Source organism: Coregonus lavaretus (assembly GCF_964263955.1).
Source record: "Coregonus lavaretus genome assembly, chromosome: 19".
NCBI lineage: Eukaryota > Metazoa > Chordata > Actinopteri > Salmoniformes > Salmonidae > Coregonus > Coregonus lavaretus.
This window is the reverse complement of record NC_140006.1, coordinates 18,071,876-18,092,289: the sequence shown is the minus strand read 5'-3', so window position 1 is coordinate 18,092,289 and position 20,414 is coordinate 18,071,876. Positions and strand designations below refer to the sequence as shown.

General features: G+C 47.2%; 1 protein-coding gene across 1 annotated transcript in view; it reads left to right on the top strand.

Moving 5' to 3' along the window:
- Window positions 1–5,514: 5,514 nt before the first annotated feature.
- Window positions 5,515–20,414, top strand: part of LOC311146575 (obscurin-like) — a gene marked incomplete at both ends in the record, with an annotated part of 97,377 nt that continues 82,477 nt past the window's right edge. The window contains 9 exons of the mRNA XM_084183093.1: window positions 5,515–6,604; window positions 9,275–9,544; window positions 10,098–10,358; window positions 10,569–10,874; window positions 11,096–11,362; window positions 11,625–11,731; window positions 11,960–12,128; window positions 12,880–13,152; window positions 19,886–20,164. Coding sequence (XP_084039219.1) covers window positions 5,515–6,604; window positions 9,275–9,544; window positions 10,098–10,358; window positions 10,569–10,874; window positions 11,096–11,362; window positions 11,625–11,731; window positions 11,960–12,128; window positions 12,880–13,152; window positions 19,886–20,164 — 3,022 coding nt within the window. The remainder of the gene's footprint in view (window positions 6,605–9,274; window positions 9,545–10,097; window positions 10,359–10,568; window positions 10,875–11,095; window positions 11,363–11,624; window positions 11,732–11,959; window positions 12,129–12,879; window positions 13,153–19,885; window positions 20,165–20,414) is intronic.

Below are 20,414 nucleotides of genomic sequence, written 5' to 3'. Positions count from 1 at the left end.
CATGTCCAATCAATTGAATTTACCACCGGTGGACTCCAATCAAGTTGTAGAAAAATCTCAAGGATGATCAATGAAAACATGATGCACCTGAGCTGAATTTCGAGTCTCAAAGCAAAGCGTCTGAATACTAATGTAAATAAGGTATTTATGTTCTAAATTCTAAAAACCAGTTTTCGCTTTGTCATTATGGGGTATTGTGTTTAGATTGATGAGGATTTAAAAAAATCTATTTTAGAATAAGGCTGTAATGTAACAAAATATGGAAAAAGTAATGTTTGCTAATTCATATTTTTATTTTTATATGACATTTACATAAGTATTCAGAGCCTTTACTCAATACTTTGTTGAAGCACCTTTGGCAGCAATTACAGCCTCGAGTCTTCTTGGGTATGACGCTACAAGCTTGGCACACCTGTGTTTGGGGAGTTTCTCCTATTCTTCTCTGCAGATCCTCTCAAGCTCTGTCAGGTTGGCTGGGGAGCGTCACTGCACAGCTATTTTCAGGTCTCTCCAGAGATGTTCGATCAGGTTCAAGTCCGGGCTCTGGCTGGGCCACTCAAGGACATTCAGAGACTTGTCCCAAAGCCACTCCTGCGTTGTCTTGGCTTTGTGCTTAGGGTCGTTGTCCTGTTCGAAGGTGAACCTTCACCCCAGTCTGAGGTCCTGAACGCTCTGGAGCAGGTTTTCATCAAGGATCTCTCTGCACTTTGCTCCATTCATCTTTGTCTCGATCCTGACTAGTCTCCCAGTCCCTGCCGCTGAAAAACATCCCCACAGCATGATGCTGCCTCCACCATGCTTCACTGTAGGGATGGTGCCAGGTTTACTCCAGATATGACGTTTGGCATTCAGGCCAAAGAGTTCAATCTTGGTTTCATCAGACCAGAGAATCGGGTTTCTCATGGTCCGAGAGTCCTTTAAGTGCCTTTTGGCAAACTCCAAGTGGGCTGTCATGTGCCTTGTACTGAGGAGTGGATTCCATCTGGCCACTCTACCATAAAGTCCTGATTGGTGGAGTGGTGCAGAGATGGTTGTCCTTCTGGAAGGTTCTCCCATCTCCACAGAGGCAGTGTAGAGCTCTGTCAGAGTGACCATCGGGTTCTTGGTCACCTCCCTGACCAAGGCCCTTCTCCCCCGATTTCTCAGTTTGGCCGGGCGGCCAGCTCTAGGAAGAGTCTTGGTGGTTCCAAACTTCTTCCATTTAAGAATGATGGAGGCCACTGTGTTCTTGGGGACCTTCAATGCTGCATAAATGTTTTGGTACCCTTCCCCAGATCTGTTCCTCGACACAATCCTGTCTCGGAGCTCTACGGACAATTCCTTCGACTTCATAGCTTGGTTTCTGCTCTGACATGCACTGTCAACTGTGGGACCTTACGTAGAAAGGTGTGTGCCTTCCCAAATCATGTCCAATAAATTGAATTTACCACAGGTGGTAAGAAAATCAATACTAAGATGAAACCATGGTCGTTGTGGAACTGGTAATGGTTGTAGCTTACCCGCTGGGAGGTGCCTAAGTGCCTTACTCTGGGCGCACACTGAGCAGGAGGAAACATACAACCTCACGTCCTTAGCCAAGGTAGGCCACCAGTACTTCTCGGTCAGGCAGCGCATTGTACGACCGATACCTGGATGACCAGAGGAGGGTGACGTGTGTGCCCAGTAGATCAGACGATCACGGATAAGCGCAGGCACGTACTGCAGCCCAGCTGGACACTGCTGTGGAGATGGATCTGTGCGTAATGCCTGCGCTATATCCGCGTCCATCACCCATACTACCGGCGCCACAATGCATGAGGCCGGGAGTATGGGTGTGTTGTCTCTGGGCCTCTCCTCTGTGTCATACAGCCGAGACAGTGTGTCTGCCTTCACGTTCTTCATACCCGGAATGTATGAGAGTGTGAAATCAAACCGGGTGAAGAAGAGGGCCCACCTGGCCTGGCGAGGATTCAGCCTCCTCGCTGCCCGAATGTACTCCAGGTTACGGTGGTCTGTTCAGACGAGGAAAGGGTGTTTCGCCCCTTCGAGCCAATGCCTCCACACCGTCAAAACTCAGACAACAGCCAGCAGCTCCCGATCACCAACGCCGTAGTTCTGCTCCGCCGAGCTGAGCTTCTTCGAAAACAAGACACAGGGGCGGAGCTTGGGTGGCGTGCCTAAGCGTTGGAATAAGACAGAGCCTATCCCTATTTCGGACGCATCCACCTCCACTATGAACGGTAGTGATGGATCAGGGTGAGCCAGTACCGGGGCGGAGATGAACAGACCCCATAATCTACTGAAGGCCAATTTAGCCTCAGCAGACCAGCGGAGCCGGGACGGCCCACCCTTCAACAAGAAGGTAATGGGAGCTGCGACCTTGCCAAAGCCCCGAATAAACCTCCGATAGTAGTTGGCAAAGCCAAGGAAGTGCTGCACCTCCTTCACCGTGGTTGGAGTCGGCCAATTACGCACAGCTGAAATGCGATCTCCCTCCATCTCCACACCTGTGGTAGTAATGCTGTATCCGAGGAAGGAGATTGACTGCTGGAAAAACTCACACTTCTCTGCCTTGGCATAAAGATAATTTTCCAGCAGTCAGACCAGTACCTTGCAAACCAGGGACACATGCTCGGCGCGTGTAGAGGAATACACCAGGATGTCATCGATGTAGACCACCACACCTCGACCAAGCATGTCCCGAAACACCTCGTTCACAAAGGACTGGAAAACGAATGGAGCATTCATCAAACCGTAGGGCATCACCAGGTATTAATTATGCCCCGAGGTTGTGCTGAATGCTGTTTTCCACTCATCCCCTTCCCGAATACGAACCAGGTTGTAGGCACTCCTGAGGTCTAATTTTGTGGACAAAAAACGGGCCCCATGCATTGACTCAATCACTGAAGGAATGAGGGGAAGAGGATAACTAAATCGTACCGTCACCTTATTCAGTGGTTGATAATCAATGCACGGGCGTAAACCGCCATCTTTCTTCTTCACAAAGAAGAAACTTGAGGAAGCAGGTGAAGTGGAGGGATGTATATACCCCTGGCGCAGGGACTCGTGACGTATGTTTCCATAGCCTCCGTTTCAGCCTGCGACAGGGGATACACATGACTCCTGGGAGGTACAGCGTCTACCCAAAGGTTTATCGCGCAATCCCCCTCCCGATGAGGTGGTGATTTAGTCGCTTGCGTCTTTGAAAACGTGAATGCCAGATCATGGTATTTGAGGGGAATGCACACGGTGGGAGTACCGTCTGGACTTTCCACCGTGGTCGCACCAACGGAAACACCTAGACACCTACCCGGACACTCACGCTACCACCCCGTAAGAACCCTCTGCGGCCATGAAACATTGGGGTTGTGCAGGGCTAACCAGGGAATACCAAAGACTACAGGGTAAGCAGGAGACTCAATAATCAAAAAAGTGATCTGCTCAACATGCGTCTCCTGTGTAATCATGGTGACTGGTACAGTAACCTCCTTAACCAACCCGGACCCTAATGGTCGACTATCAAGTGCTCTGATGGGGAGTGGAATTGATAGGGGAACCAATGAAATGCCTTGACGGCATGCAAATGCCCTGTCCATAAAGTTCCCAGCTGCGCCTGAATCGACTAGCGCCTTACACTGGGAAACTACCAGGTGATCGGGAAAGGAGATAGATAGGGTACAGTGCGCCGTAAAGGGCTCTGAACAAGTTTGGGTATTCATTACCTGGGGTGATGCGTGAGTACCCTACCTACCGCCTCTAGACCCAAAAGAACGTTGACTGCGACTTGAGGTGGATTGTCCCTTCGTGCCATCAGAGTGGCACTGTCACTGTCCTCCTGCGCTCTCTCGACCGGCGGCTCCCCACAGCTCCATCTGCTCGGGTTCAGAGTCGTCCGGAGTGGGAACGGGCAGATCCCTACCAGGGCGTCCTCTGGCTGCTAGCAGATTGTCCAGCCGGATGGCCATGTCCACCAGTTGGGAGAACGATAGCATGGCATCACGGCAGGCTAGCTCCCGTCGGACGTCCTCCCTTAGGTGGCACCGGAATTGGTCGATCAGGGCCCGCTCATTCCACCCGGACCCCGCTGCCAGCGTCCGGAACTCCAGCGCGTAGTCCTGTGCGGTCCTCGTCCCCTGCCTCAGATGGACCAGTCGTTCGCCCGCCTCTCGACCCTCAGGCGGGTGATCGAAAACGGCCCGAAAGAGGCGAGCAAACTCCCCGTAGTCCTCCAACGCGGCACTTCTCTCGTTCCACACCGCGTTGGCCCACTCCAGGGCTCTCCCACAAAGGCAGGAAACGAGGATGGATACCTTCTCCTGCTCCAGTGGCGCCAGCTTGATGCTGGAGAAATACAGCTCGAGTTGGAGCATAAATCCCTTACATAGCGCTGCCGTCCCATCCATCAAACGCTGGTGGCCGAGATATCTGGATCCCTCCAGGGGCTGGGGTGTAGGTGGCTGGATCCGGTTGACCAGCTGATCTCGATAGATCGGGTCCTCTCCTCTCCAGGCGTTCTACTACCTGAAGAACCCAATCCATCGCTTCCCCCAAGCTGGCCAGCATCGAGGAATGCTCCTGGACCCTTGCCACAACTCCAGGCATGCGGTCTTCTCCTGCTGACTCCATTCAGCGGGTGAGTGATTCTGTGACGAGGTGTGAATGAAGGAGTCAGGCGCAGGAGGTAAAACACAGAAGTCCAGAGTTTATTCCGTTTACATAAATCAAACGCTCCCAGCGTGAAAACGAAACTATAACAAGGGAAAATATTCCACCTTGGCAAGTACGAATAGAAGAGTAGCTCAACCGAGCTACTCGCTCTCACAATAAACAATCACTCACAAAGACAAGGGGAACAGAGGGAACACTTATACACATACTATTTAGGGGAATGAGCACCAGGTGTGTGTGATTGACAAGACAAGACATGACAAGTGGAGTGATGAGAATGGAATCGGCAGTAGCTAGTAAGCCGGTGACGACGAACGCCGAAACCTGCCCGAACAAGGAGGGGAGGCAGCCTCGGCGGAAGTCTGTGGTCTTGGGGGTGGCATACAGCCTCGGAGACAGAAATACCTGTCAGGCATCGTTCAGGGCTTAAATGCCCCACGAGGGATTACATAACCCATAAGTTTGCTAACATTCTAATTTATAAACTGATAATGAGCTCCAAACACAAACGAAAGCATGATGTTAGCATGAAATGTACCATTCCTTAGTGTAGCAATCAATAAAAACATATGTCAGGCATGAGAAGGATGAGACACTAGAGGTTGTGTAGTGTCATACATGTGTGACATTGTAGTTCAAGAGGCAAGATATTTAAATTATTGACAACAACAAATGAAGGACATCTTACTTTTTTTGCGTTATGATCTTGATATAGCTTAGTATTCTTCTATAAGTGTATCTTTATTATGCTCACTTACTGTATATATTATTCAATACTTCTATGTTCTATCCTCATGTATTGCTCACTTTCAATTGTGTGTTTCTATTCTAAATGGCACTATTTCCTTGGGAGTCTAGGAACCAGTAATGGACCAGAACCTGTTTGGAGGGGCCCCCAGATTCCTCACGCGGCCCAAGGCGTTCGCAGTGTGCGTGGGCAAGGATGCCACTCTAAGCTGCACCATCGTGGGCAACCCCACCCTAATGATTACCTGGGAAAAAGAGAAGCTACGTCTGACCTCCGGGGGCCGCTTCAAGATGGTGGATGATGGTAATGTCTACCGCCTCACCATCTACGATCTAACCCTGGAAGACAGTGGCCAGTACATGTGCCGGGCCAAAAACAACGTTGGGGAGGCATACGCATGCGTAACCCTTCATGTAGGCCTTCCACAGGAGATGGTGGAGAGGGCCCCCGTCTTCATGGTCAAGCCTACCTCTGCACGCGTGGGCCTGGGGGGTGATGTGGTCTTCCACTGCCGGGTTGCGGCTTACCCAGAGCCCAAATTTGACTGGGATAAGGACGGGCGTTACCTGGCCGAGACAAACCGCATCAAGGTGACCTCGGACGGCGACAGCAGCTCCCTGAGGATCCAGAGCGTGCGCAGCCTGGACAGCGGCACATACACCTGCCGCGCCCAGAACTCGGTGGGCCGCTCGAACTCCGCCGCCGCCTTGGTCATAGACACCCAGGACTCCCGTCACCTGTGCCAGGACAAGAGCACCTCCCTCCTCTCCCACCTGCAGAAGCGTAAAGAAGGGATCTCCATCTACCGCACAGCCGAGACCAGCAGCTCCTGTTACAACTCCACCACCACCCCTTCCACGGCCACCAATATGGTCACAGACGGGCTGAGCGCTCTGGGTCTGGACCATGGCAGCGCAGCACTGGTCAGCCAGCTACCCAAAAGCGTCTTCACCCGCACCTGCACGGTGACTGAGGGCAAGCATGCCAAGCTCAGCTGCTTCGTGACGGGTCACCCCAAGCCTCATATCATCTGGAGGAAGGATGGGGGGAACATCGGCGAGGGACGCAGGCACATCATGTATGAGGACCAGGCCGAGAACTTCATCCTCAAGATCCTGTACTGCAAGCAGAGCGACAATGGCCTGTACACCTGTAATGCCTCCAATATGGCCGGACAAACCTACAGCGCTGTGCTGGTGATCGTTAAAGGTAAGAAGAGCTTTTTTAAAACCTTTTGACAAGCTTGGTATACAGTATGCTCACTGGTGTAGCACACACCTCCGTAGCCCTCGTGGTTGGGGTTCCCCCAGGGGTCGGGCCCACCAGATAGCATAAGCCATGATTACATTTTTTGGAATGACAGGAAATTAGCTTTAAAACTGCAGATTTTTAGATCAGCCTCATGGCAAAATGTGTCAAATATACATGTACAATGTTTTTCATTTCTTTTTTTGGTTGGGGGGGCTTGCTCGGACCTTACGGGGGGCTCCACGAAAATGCGCTACGCCACTGAGTATGCTGTTATGTTGGTACAGTCTTTCAAGAGCGATGTTTGGTTTGAATATACTGTAAATTATATAAAATAGTGAATTTACTCTATGGATGATCATTTCAATTTGTCCATTCTCAAAGAAAATGTTTAGCATTTGTTTTTTCATAGTCTCGCATTGCCATATCTCGCATTGCACTCCCAAGTCTAGTTCATCACTTGGCTGTTGAGGAAAAAGTTAGGATCGTTTTTCCATAATATTTCCATGACAAGGCAAAAGGATTCATGACTCATGGAGGGACATAACAATGCTTGTCATGTAGGGAGATGACCTTAGATTAGTCTCTCTCATTGCTCTATATGAATTGCTGATACCGGACTAGTATATAAGTTATAAATATAACATTTGTTTAAATATAGCTCAAGTGTCTGCAATGCAAGCCTACATAACAGTTTGTCATTCTTGTGATGTCGAGGTCCCCCTGTACTGGACTTGTGCACTTCGAAGCATTGGTTTCAGAGAGTGTTTAAACATGATAGCTAAAGAAATCTGAGGAGGTTAACTGAGTGTGTGTTTCCCTTGAGATAGTGTATAATGTCATACAGTCATGCTCTTTCTGAAATGAATTTCGACAAGTCTGTCTATACCAATGACTGTATACTGTATATGAATGGACAAAGCCATCGATCACGTGACACCATTCATTCCTATGTGAAGACTCAATATTGCATTTGAAGCCAAGTCGGGTTAAGATGGCATCTCATGGAGACATAACATGCACAGTTTGAGCTACTCCAGGAAGTGGAGTTGCAGGCTAGCTCAGTTATGCCCCTTCTCATTGAGTAAGATTGACCACAAAGATTGTCATTTCCTCATTCACTATAATGGGGGATCCTGTTTTCTGCAAACAATGCCTGCAGTACCGCGGTCAGCCTTCGTGGCTTGATGAGAGGGGGCAGTTGTTCTCCCCTGGTCTACACTACCAGAATTAACGAAAGTAAGCTAAAACGTTCACCTGAGCACAGTTTAACTTTTCTCCAACATAGACTTAAATGCTGGCAGCGATATGAAGGGGGAGTGTTGTATTTGATCTATTTTAAGCCGGTGATGAGTAGTTCACAATGCCTATTAGCCCGCTGTGACCCCCAGGCGCCAGAGCTAGGGTGACTTTCCATGAGCCACCCCTGATTGGCTAGAAGCCTGGAGCATGGATTATCAATGGCGGTTATTAATCTCTGTCTCAATTTGACAGCGAGTGCAGAGCCCATGGCAGTGCATTTGGTTGCGTCTGGTTATAATTGATGCCGGATAATGGATACTCGACATGCCTGCCTTGTTGTTGTGTTGTTGTTTTATAGGATTTTGTCGGGGGCTTTGCAAGGGAGCGGGGCTGTATTCCTCTGCCCTTTATGCACCAGTGTTCCTATTAATACCAGATAATTTTGATAATCCCCTGGTATGCAATAAGCACCTTTGGAAAAGGTCATAATAGAAACCTACTCAGTAGTCCCAGCCAAACATTCAAAACACACACATTTAGATGATAAGATATGTGGGGAGATGAGAGCAGCACATAAACGCTAACCCAAAATGTAAGTGAATATGGTTTACCCTCTGACCCTTCTCAACCCTCTGAACTGTTTCCCAAAAGCATAAGCCACTATTTTGAAATTATTTAATGTTTTTGCTGATTATTTTGAGTGCTGATGACTTGTTCTTATTTTATCAAAATGGAGGAATATATAGTAATAACATTGTAAATTGCCTTGTAAGCTCATTCCATAATAAAGTAAACAGACAGTTACATCGTAGAGAACTAAATCATTATTAAGCCTAAATGGAGATGATTCCTTTTGTTTCTGAAAACCAAACATCACTTGTCTATGTAATCTGCTCTCTAAGGATTGTAAATGTTATTTTTATTTTATGAGAATACTCTGAGTGATTTATTGGAGCCCATAGACATCAGTCATAAATCATGTGTGTGTATCACGTTTTTACACTTCTTTCCTGAGGTGGACACATGACAAAATGTTGGCTTGGATTGGTTGGAGAGTATTGGGTTGTTGATGAAATACATAAGTGATTGAAACGCTACTACTGTACACATACTTGTTTAAAGTGGTACGTGGAGTGTTCAAAAATACTGTAGATACATTAGCTAATTGAATTACTGGAGTCACTCACCTTTTGAAAATGTTTCTGCAATCCTCCTGTGTCATAGCCCAAGGCATTGGATGGTACAGTGTATTCAAAGAAAGACATCTTCATTGAATAGGCAAAAACAAAAAGAGATGGACTTTTTGAGCAATTGACTTACGTATCTACCAATATGGATAATTTCCCTTACCTTTTGAGAATTATTCTGCGCTCTTCCCCTGATCCTCAGAGCCCAAGGTGCCGTTCAGGAGGAAGCTGCAGGATGTGGAGGTCCAGGAGAAGATGACGGCCATGCTGCTGTGTGAGGTGCCTGTTTCGGCTAGCCAGGCCAGCTGGTTCATGGAGGAGACACGTCTGGAAGACAGCTCCAAGTACTGCATGGAGGAGGAGGGGACCATGCGTCGCCTCACCATCCGCAATGTCACCACTAATGATGATGCCGTCTACATCTGTGAGATGAAGGAGGGGAGCCGCACCGTGGCCGAGCTCACTGTGCTGGGTACAAAAGGCATTTTTAAATTTTTTTTGTCATTTAGCAGACGCTCTTATCCAGAGCGACTTACAGGAGCAATTAGGTTTAAGTGCCTTGCTCAAGGGCACATCGACAGATTTTTCACCTAGTCGGCTCAGGGATTAGAACCAGCAACCTTTCGGTTACTGGCACAACGCTCTTAACCTCTAAGCTACCTGTCCCTAGTCTTCTGACAACCTTCTGATGCATCCATTAACAGATAAGGCAACATCATCACATTGAGATCGTTCCTACATATACTTTGATGGGAAACATATAAGACAGAAGTTTACACTGCTTTAGTTTACAATTACATGTTGTCCAGTTTCGTCATGTAATAGGCATTACTGCATATTACTGTCAAACGATACTGTGAAAATACTGTCAAAACATTTAACGATGCAAAGGGGGTATCCAATTTCCTTTATGACCTCTCCAGGGGGCAATAACCTTGGTATTTAGTTTACACAGTATTAGGGCTGCAGTGTTGTAGACCACACTACACCTGCCCTTTGGTGACCCCTGTGCTTGTCACTTCCAGGCAACATCACTAAGAAGCTGCCCAGGAGGACTGGAGTGCCAGAGAGTGATACAGTGATCTTCTGTGTTGAGCTGGAGCACCCCTGTTCTGACGCCTACTGGACACGCAACGGCGAGCGTCTGAAGCCGGACACACGCATATCCATTGCGTGCACCCTCAGACAGTACACGCTAACCATCAGCCACTGCCAGGCCGACGACTCAGGAGAGGTGGCCTTTGTGGCTGGAGACTGCAAGACCTCCACACGATTCTCTGTCACGGGTGAGCTACAGACATAGACCTAAATGCATAGCACACAGACTCAAAAGCCCTTTTCCTATCACGACGCCAAATAAGGGAATTCTAAATTAGAATACCTTTTTGAATAATCCCATCACAAAGTTACATCTGCAGATACATCATATCACTTATAATTATCTCATGATGTATCAAATGTACATGAGCCTAATCAAACTATACCTCCCTCCCCAGCTGCCAGAAAGCACCCTCCAGATCCCCCTATCGACGTGGTGGTGCGTAACAAGAGTGACTCATCCATCACCCTCCACTGGTCACCCCCAGACAGTGACCGCCCCGTGCCCATCAAAGGGTACATGGTAGAGAGGAGGAAGGTGGGTGCCCAGACCTGGCAGAGGTGCAATGGCATGGAGATCAGCCCCTTTACTGAGATCACGATCCAGAACATCACAGAGGAGGCCAGCTACCAGTTCCGCATCTCTGCAGCCAACGACTACGGCCAGAGCCAATACATGGAGGTGCCTGGGACCTTCTACCTCGGTGAGACAGAGAAATATCTCATTATTATTACTTCCGGATGTGTCATTTCTTTCTCTCTGTCTCTGGTTTAACAATAACAATAATACACTCTAAACCCTTAGCTGTGAGACAATATATCCTATAAACCACGGCCTCTCCAGATTTGATCACTTCAGTAAAACCCCAGCATGCTGCTTTTGAATTAAGCATATTTATGTGATTTATTTTACCCTTTCTTCCAGAGCCCTCTGCAGAGGTGAAGACAGGCCTGATGAACAGCACATTCATCTCAGGCGAGGAGGCCTCCCTCTCTGTGGACCTGTCTGCCGTGTGCTCTGGCTTCTGGTCTATCAACGGCCGCCTCCTGCGCAGTGGGGCTGACTACCTCATCACACGCCAAAAGACCACACATACGCTGACGATCCGAACTGTCTTGATGGAGATGAATGGAGCCGTGGTCAAATTTGTGGGCGGTGGCTCCGAGAGCACTTGTATACTCAAAGTGAAGGGTAAGCACTGGGATAGAGAGCAATGCCAAGAATAAGAACTGTGGGTTGAATGTGCATGTCTTCATTAGCTGGATGCTTAGACTTGCCTGTATAGAGGCTATATATACAGTATCTCTATGAGTCCTTTTGTATTCATGCTATACAAGCAGTTAGGAACCTCAGTTCCTAACCTCAGTTCCTCATGTGTTTTCTTTTGGTAGACAGTCCTCATCTTTCCATTAGATTTTCCACATACAGCTACATGTGAAACCTCTATTTCTAGCTCCACCTATCCGGTTCACCAGTAAGTCCACTCACACTGAGGTGGTGACCTGCAGCGCCCAGTCTTCCGCCCAGCTGACCACAGATGTGTCCGATTATGATGCTCAGGTGTGTAGTGGGAAAAGTCCAGATGATTGAATTAATGAATGAACAAAGTAATACTTTATTGGTCTGTCAGGGTTAGGAAACTTAAAAGGGGTCGTGTAATAAATACAAAAATACTTTAACTCTTTCAAATTGTCCAGATTCAAATCACTGTGTAAATTAATGTGTTATGCTGTCTCTTATGTGGATTGTGTGTTCAGCAGAATTATAATGTTTCCTCTAACTCTGTAGGTGGTCTGGATGAAGAATGGACAGGAGCTGAAGATGGGCAAGAAGTATGAGTGCATAAGCACCGACCGCAAGAGGATTCTAATGGTACACAATGTCACAGAAGAGGACACGGGCATCTATGAGTGTGTCTTAAATGAAGACAGAATGTCCCTGCAGCTTTCTCTGAAAGGTACAACAGGACAGTCGAAAGATTTAAAAAAAGGAATCACCACAACCCCTGTAGTAATCTGTCATGTTAGAAAGAAGAAACCACTCCAATGAGTACATGTATACAACGTATTAATAACTTGTTGGCACCTGGTCCCTCAGATTCCCATATCCTTTTATTAGAATTGCAGGAATAGCAAAATGCTGTACACTTTCACTGAACACCATTTTGGTATTATTATTATTACTTATTTTTTACACACTGACATATGTTTTTTAAAAACTCTAAATCCAGTGGGTTAGTCTGACCCCGGGTCTTAAACTGACACAGTGTATCAAATGCAACCTCTAACCTACATTGCCTACAGAAAGCCCCTCTCACAACACAGGGACAGGCTGGACTGTGACAGCTAACACCAGGCGCTAGTGAGCCATCTAGCATGGGAAAGAGCTCTCTGTCATCATGTAATAAAGTCCAATGTGTCACTGGTGCTGTCCCACCATCTTCCAACCACGCACAGGCAGACACCCACTTATCATATGATGGTGTATGAAATGTAGCTGTTTGATTATAATAGCATAATCCAATATTTGTAAAGCAAATAAATCATCACAGATAAATAAATAAAATTATTCTCCATATGGTCCTTTGTTAACATTTAATTATAACCTTAAAGTATCAATGGATTGATACCACATTTCTATGAATAAAAAAAGTGGACAATTCAAGTTTTTGTTCTTGATGACAAATCCCATCCCTGTTTCTCTTCCAGATGAAGCCAAGTTCCTGAACAAGCCCAAAGGTCCCATGGGGGTAGCACCTGCCCTCAGCGGGGACCTTGAGTTGAACTGTGAGGTATCGTCTGCAAGCGGGGTGGTGGTGTGGAGGAAGGATCAGACATTGGTCACTGAGGACCAAAGAACCACCATCATCTCCAAAGGGACACAGAGGAGACTGGTCATCAAGAACGCCAAGAAGAGTGATGAGGGACACTACTCCTGCGAGACAGTGGAGGACAAAGTCACATTCCAGGTCAAGATAAAAGGTAAGAGAGAAGGGAATGTCTGTCGAGCACACTGGACGAACAGTATCATTGTATTCAGTTCAAATCAAATCAAATCAAATTGTATTTGTCACATACACGTGTTTAGCAGATGTTATTGCAGGTGTAGCGAAATGCTTGTGCTTCTAGTTCTGACAGTGCAGTAATCTCTAACAAGTAATATCTAACAATTTCACAACATATACCCAATACACACAAATCTAAGTAAGGAATGGACTTAAGCATATATAGAGTACCAGTCAAAAGTTTGGACACAACTACTCATTCAAGGGTTTTTCTTTATTTTTTCTATTTTCTACATTGTAGAATAATAGTGAAGACATCAAAACTATTAAATAATCCATATGGAATCATGTAGTAACCAAACAAGTGTTAAACAAATCAAAATATATTTTAGATTTGAGATTCTTCAAATAGCCACCATTTGCCTTGATGACAGCTTTGCACACTCTTGGCATTCTCTCAACCAGCTTCACCTGGAATGCTTTTCCAACAGTCTTGAAGGAGTTCACACAAATGCTTAGTACTTGTTGGCTGCTTTTCCTTCACTCTGCCGTCTGACTCATCCCAAACCATCTCAATTGGGTTGAGGTCAGGTGATTGTGGAGGCCAGGTCATCTGATGCAGCACTCCATCACTCTCCTTCTTGGTAAAATAGCCCTTACACAGCCTGGAGGTGTGTTGGGTCATTGTCCTGTTGAAAAACAAATTATAGTCCCACTAAGCCCAAACCAGTTTGGATGACGTATCGCTGTAGAATGCTGTGGTAGCCATGCTGGTTAAGTGTGCCTTGAATTCTAAATAAATCACAGACAGTGTCACCAGCAAATAACCCCCACACTATAACACCTCCTCCTCCATGCTTTACGGTGGGAAATACACATGCAGAGATCATCCGTTCACCCACACCGCTTCTCACTAAGACATGGCGGTTGGAACCAAAAATGTCAAATTTGGACTCCAAACCAAAGGACACATTTCCACCGGTCTAATGTCCATTGCTCGTGTTTCTTGGCCCAAGCAGATCTCTTCTTCTTATTGGTGTCCTTTAGTAGTGGTTTCTTTGCAGCAATTTGACCATGAAGGCCTGATTCACACAGTCCCCTCTGAACAGTTGATGTTGAGATGTGTCTGTGACTTGACCTCTGTGAAGCATTTATTTGGGCTGCAATTTCTGAGGCTGGTAACTCTAATGAACTTATCCTCTGCAGCAGAGGTAACTCTGGGTCTTCCATTCCTGTGGTGGTCCTCATGAGAGCCAGTTTCATCATAGCGCTTGATTGTTTTTGTGAATGCACTTTCATGTCTTAAAGTAATGATGGACTGTTGTTTCTCTTTGCTTATTTGAGCTGTTCCTGCCATAATATGTACTTGGTCATTTACCAAATAGCGCTATCATCTGTATACCCCCCCTCAGTCCTTTGAAAGGCTGGTCATGGCTCACATCAACACCATTATCCCAGAAAACCTAGACCCACTCCAATTTGCATATCGCCCCAACAGATCTACATCTGATGCAATCTCTATTGCGCTCCACACTGCCCTTTCACACCTGGACAAAAGGAACACCTATGTGAGAATGCTATTCATTGACTACAGCTGAGCGTTCAACACCATAGTACCCTCAAAGCTCATCACTAAGCTAAGGACCCTGGGACTAAACACCTCCCTCTGCAACTGGATCCTAGACTTCCTGACGGGCCGTCTCCAGGTGGTAAGGGTAAGTAACAACATATCCGCCACGCTGATCCTCAACATGGGGGCCCCTCAGGGGTGTGTGCTCAGTCCCCTCCTGTACTCCCTGTTCACTCATGACTGCATGGCCAGGCACGACTCCAACACCATCATTAAGTTTGCCGATGACACAACAGTAATAGGCCTGATCACCGACAATGACGAGAAAGCCTATAGGGAGGAGGTCAGAGACCTGGCCGTGTGGTGTCAGGACAACATCCTCTCCCTCAACGTGATCAAGACAAAGGAGATGATTGTGAACTACAGGAAAAAGAAGAGGACCGAGCACGCCCTCATTCTCATTGATGGGGCTGTAGTGGAGCAGGTTGTGAGCTTCAAGTTCCTTGGTGTCCACATCACCAACAAACTAACATGGTCCAAGCACACCAAGACAGTCGTGAAGAGGGCACGACAAAACCTATTCGAGTTGCCCACACCCCCCACCCCTCTTCTACGCTGTTTATTATCTGTGCATAGTCACTTTAATAACTCTACCTACATGTACAGTTGAAGTCAGAAGTTTACATACACCATAGCCAAATACATTTAAACTCAGTTTTTCACAATTCCTGACATTTAATCCTAGTAAGAATTCCCTGTTTTAGGTCAGTTAGGATCACCATTTTATTTTCAGAATGTGAAATGTCAAAATAATAGTAGAGAGAATTATTTATTTCAGTTTTTATTTCTTTCGTCACATTCCCAGTGGGTCATAAGTTTACATACACTCAATTAGTATTTGGTAGCATTGCCTTTAAATTGTTTAACTTGGGTCAAACGTTTCGGGTAGCCTTCCACAAGCTTCCCACAATAAATTGGGTGAATTTTGGCCCATTCCTCCTGACAGAGCTGGTGTAACTGAATCAGGTTTGTAGGCCTCCTTGCTCGCACACACTTTTTCAGTTCTGCCCACAAATGTTCTATAGGATTGAGGTCAGGGCTTTGTGATGGCCACTCCAATACCTTGACTTCATTGCTCTTAAGACATTTTGCCACAACTTTGGAAGTCCCATTTGTGTCACGATCGTTATAAGAGGCAGACCAAGGCGCAGCGTGATAGGCGTACATCTTTTAATGAGTACTTTACACGATCAAACAAAACAACAAAACGATACGTGAAGTCTAAAGGTTCACCAACACAAACCTATACAGAACAAGATCCCACAAATAACTAGTGCCAACAGGCTGCCTAAGTATGGTTCCCAATCAGAGACAACAAGAATCAGCTGACTCTGTTGGGGAACCACCCTGGCCAACATAGAAAACACGAACTAGAACACAACATAGAAAATCACACATAGAAAATCCACACCCTGGCTCAACATATAAGAGTCCCCAGAGCCAGGGCGTGACATTACCCCCCCCCCATAGGCGCGGACTGCGACCGCGCCAACCAAACCCAACAGGGGAGGGGCCGGGTGGGCATTCCGCCTCGGAGGCGGATCCGGCTCCGGGCGTGACCACCACTCTCTCGCTACCCCCCCGTAGCGCCCCTGGTCTGGTCTGGCCCCACTGGCCGGAGCTGGACTGGACACCGGTGGAGCAGATTGCTCAGGCTCCGGTGTGGAGCAGCTGACCGGTGCCTGAACAGGCACGGGCTGTGCCGGACTAACGACGCGCACCACTGACTTGGTGCGGGGAGCAGGAACGGGCCGGACTGGGCTGACGACGCGCACCACTGGCTTGGTGCGGGGAGCAGGAACAGGCCGGACCGGGCTGGCGACGCGCACCACTGGCTTGGTGCGGGGAGCAGGAACGGGTTGGACCGGGCTGACGACGCGCACCACTGGCTTGGTGCGGGGAGCAGGGACGGGCCGGACCGGGCTGGCAACGTGCACCACAGGCTTGGTGCGGGGAGCAGGACGGGCCGGACCGGGCTGGCGACGCGCACCACAGGCTTGGTGCGGGGAGCAGGAACAGGCCGGACCGGGCTGGCGACGCGCACCACAGGCTTGGTGCGGGGAGCAGGAACGGGCCGGACCGGGCTGACGACGCGCACCACTGGCTTGGTGCGGGGAGCAGGAACGGGCCGGACCGGGCTGACGACGCGCACCACAGGCTTGGTGCGGGGAGCAGGAACAGGCCGGACCGGGCTGGCGACGCGCACCACAGGCTTGGTGCGAGGGGCAGGAACAGGCCGGACCTGGCTGGCGACGCGCACCACAGGCTTGGTGCGGGGAGCAGGAACAGGCCGGACCGGGCTGGCGACGCGCACCACAGGCTTGGTGCGAGGGGCAGGAACAGGCCGGACCGTACTGGGAACACACACCACTGGCCTTGTGCGGGGATCAGGAACGGGCCGGACCGGACTGGTAACACACCCCAGTACCTCTCGCCGTGCCTCTACACTCTCCTTCCCCCTCATGACCAATGGCCCCCATAACCTGGTGGCCTCCTGTCCTAGTCTGCAAACTCGCACTGTAGCTGCCTCCAGCAGCCCCGTCGTCCATGATCGTGTGCCCCCCCAAAAAAAAATTATTGGGGTTGCCTCTCGCCTGTCCGACGACGGCCCGGTTGGCGCCGCTTCTCCTCTCCTGCCTGGGCATCCTCCCTCATCACCCTCCGGTAGCGGACGTTCTCCTCCTCTGTGATTCTCCCCCAACCGAGGAGGACATCTACCAGAGTAACCTCCTGTTCCATACCCGGCGTTTGCTCCTGCACACGCTGCTTGGTCCTATTACGGTGGGATCTTCTGTCACGATCGTTATAAGAGGCAGACCAAGGCGCAGCGTGATAGGCGTACATCTTTTAATGAGTACTTTACACGATCAAACAAAACAACAAAACAACACGTGAAGTCTAAAGGTTCACCAACACAAACCTATACAGAACAAGATCCCACAAATAACTAGTGCCAACAGGCTGCCTAAGTATGGTTCCCAATCAGAGACAACGAGAATCAGCTGCCTCTGATTGGGAACCACCCTGGCCAACATAGAAAACACGAACTAGAACACAACATAGAAAATCACACATAGAAAATCCACACCCTGGCTCAACATATAAGAGTCCCCAGAGCCAGGGCGTGACAATTTGTGACCAAGCTTTAACTTCCTGACTGATGTCTTGAGATGTTGCTTCAATATATCCACATAATTTTCCTTCCTCATGATGCCATCTATTTATGTGAAGTGCACCAGGCCCTCCTGCAGCAAAGCACCCCCACAGCATGATGCTGCCACCCCCGTGCTTCACGGTTGGGATGGTGTTCTTCGGCTTGCAAGCGACCCCCTTTTTCCTCCAAACATAACAATGGTCATTATGGCCAAACAGTTCTATTTTTGTTTCATCCGACCAGAGGACATTTCTCCAAAAAGTACGATCTTTGTCCCCATGTGTAGTTGCAAACCTTAGTCTGGCTTTTTTATGGCGGTTTTGGAGCAGTGGCTTCTTCCTTGCCGAGCGGCTTTTCAGGTTATGTCGATATAGGACTCGTTTTACTGTGGATATAGATACTATTGTACCTGTTTCCTCCAGCATCTTCACAAGGTCCTTTGCTGTTGTTCTGGGATTGATTTGCACTTTTCGCACCAAAGTACGTTCATCTCTCGGAGACAGAACGCGTCTCCTTCCTGAGCGGTATGACGGCTGCGTGGTCCCATGGTGTTTATACTTGCGTACTATTGTTTGTACAGATGAACGTGGTACCTTCAGGCGTTTGGAAATTGCTCCCAAGGATGAACCAGACTTGTGGAGGTCTACAATCTTTTTTCTGAGGTCTTGGCTGATTTCTTTTGATTTTCCCAAGATGTCAAGCAAAGAGGCACTGAGTTTGAAGGTAGGCCTTGAAATACATCCACAGGTACACCTCCAATTGACTCAAATGATGTCAATTAGCCTATCAGCAGCTTCTAAAGCCATGACATCATTTTCTGGAATTTTCCAGGCTGTTTAAAGGCACAGTCAACTTAGTGTATGTAAACTTCTGACCCACTGGAATTGTGATACAGTGTATAAGTGAAATAATCTGTCTGTAAACAATTGTTGGAAAAATGACTTGTGTCATGCACAAAGTAGATGTCCTAACCGACTTGCCAAAACTATAGTTTGTTAACAAGACATTTGTGGAGTGGTTGAAAAACGAGATTTAATGACTCCAACCTAAGTGAATGTAAACTTCTGACTTCAACTGTACATATTACCCCAATTACCTCGACTAACCGGTGTCCCCTTACATTGTCTTGTTACCGGTACCCCCTGTATATAGCCTCGCTATTTTTATTTTTACTGCTGCTCTTTAACTTTTTGTTACTTTTATTTCATATTATCTATATTGTATTTTTTTGTGATTTTTTTTGTTGGCATTCTTTCTTAAAACTGCATTGTTGGTTAATGGCTTGTAAGTAAGCATTTCACTGTAAGGTCTACACCTGTTGTATTCGGCGCATGTGACAAATACAATTTCATTTGATTTGATTTGATTTTATATTTATCACAACACAACTGATCGGCTAAAACGCATTAAGAAGGAAAGAAATTTCACAAATTAACTTTAAAAAAAGCACACCTGTTAATTGAAATGCATTCCAGGCGATTACCTCATGAAGCTGGTTGAGAGAATGCCAAGAGTGTGCAAAGCTGTCATCAAGGCAAAGGGTGGCTATTTGAAGAATCTCAAATATAAAATATATTTTGATTTGTTTAATACTTTTTTGGTTACTACATGATTCCATATGTGTTGTTTCATAATTTTGATGCCTCACTATTATTCTACAATGTAAAAAATAGTAAAAAAGAAAAAAAGAAAAAAACTTGAATGAGTAGGTGTGTCCCAACTTTTGACTGGTAGTGTACAGATATGGACGAGCAATGAGTTTGTTTAATAACTGAGGCAAATTTGTAAAATGTGTAAAAAGCTACAAAAACTATTGTCCCCTCAGAATCCCAGACTGCCTATGCAAATAGTGTTCCTGTTTTTAGTGTTCAACCCTACAAGAAAGGTTTCCGATTTTACTGTGACATTCCATGATTGTTCACACAGACACCCAACAGTCAGCCTTCTACAACAAGGAGTTTGTACAGAAGGAGGTGAAAGCTACTCTCTCCCAGAAAGCCACTCTGAGCTGTGAAGTGTCCGACGCCAAGACTGAGGTGAAATGGTACAAGGATGGCAAGCTGCTGACTTCCACTGAGACAGTCTCCATGGAGACAAAGGGCAAGAGTCGTCTGTTGGTATTAGACAAAATTCAGAAGAAGGATGCTGGAGAGTACACCTGTGAGGCTGGAGCAGAGAAGCTGGTCTTTAAAATACATGTTTCAGGTAAGCCAAATATCGATATTCTGACTGTCTATTGTCTGCTTTTGACCAAGGTTGCTGGAGTGGTTGTCTATGTGCCAGTCTTGCAAATCTTGAATGTTTTCCCTCTCAGTCCTTGGAGATGGTTTGGAAAATGTACAACATTTGAATTGCTTCCGCTCTGCTCTTTATCTTAAAAATGTATGGTTGTTTTGTTAGTTTCAATGTTTTTATAATTGAGACTGAAATTGGTGGGTTTATCAGATAAAACATG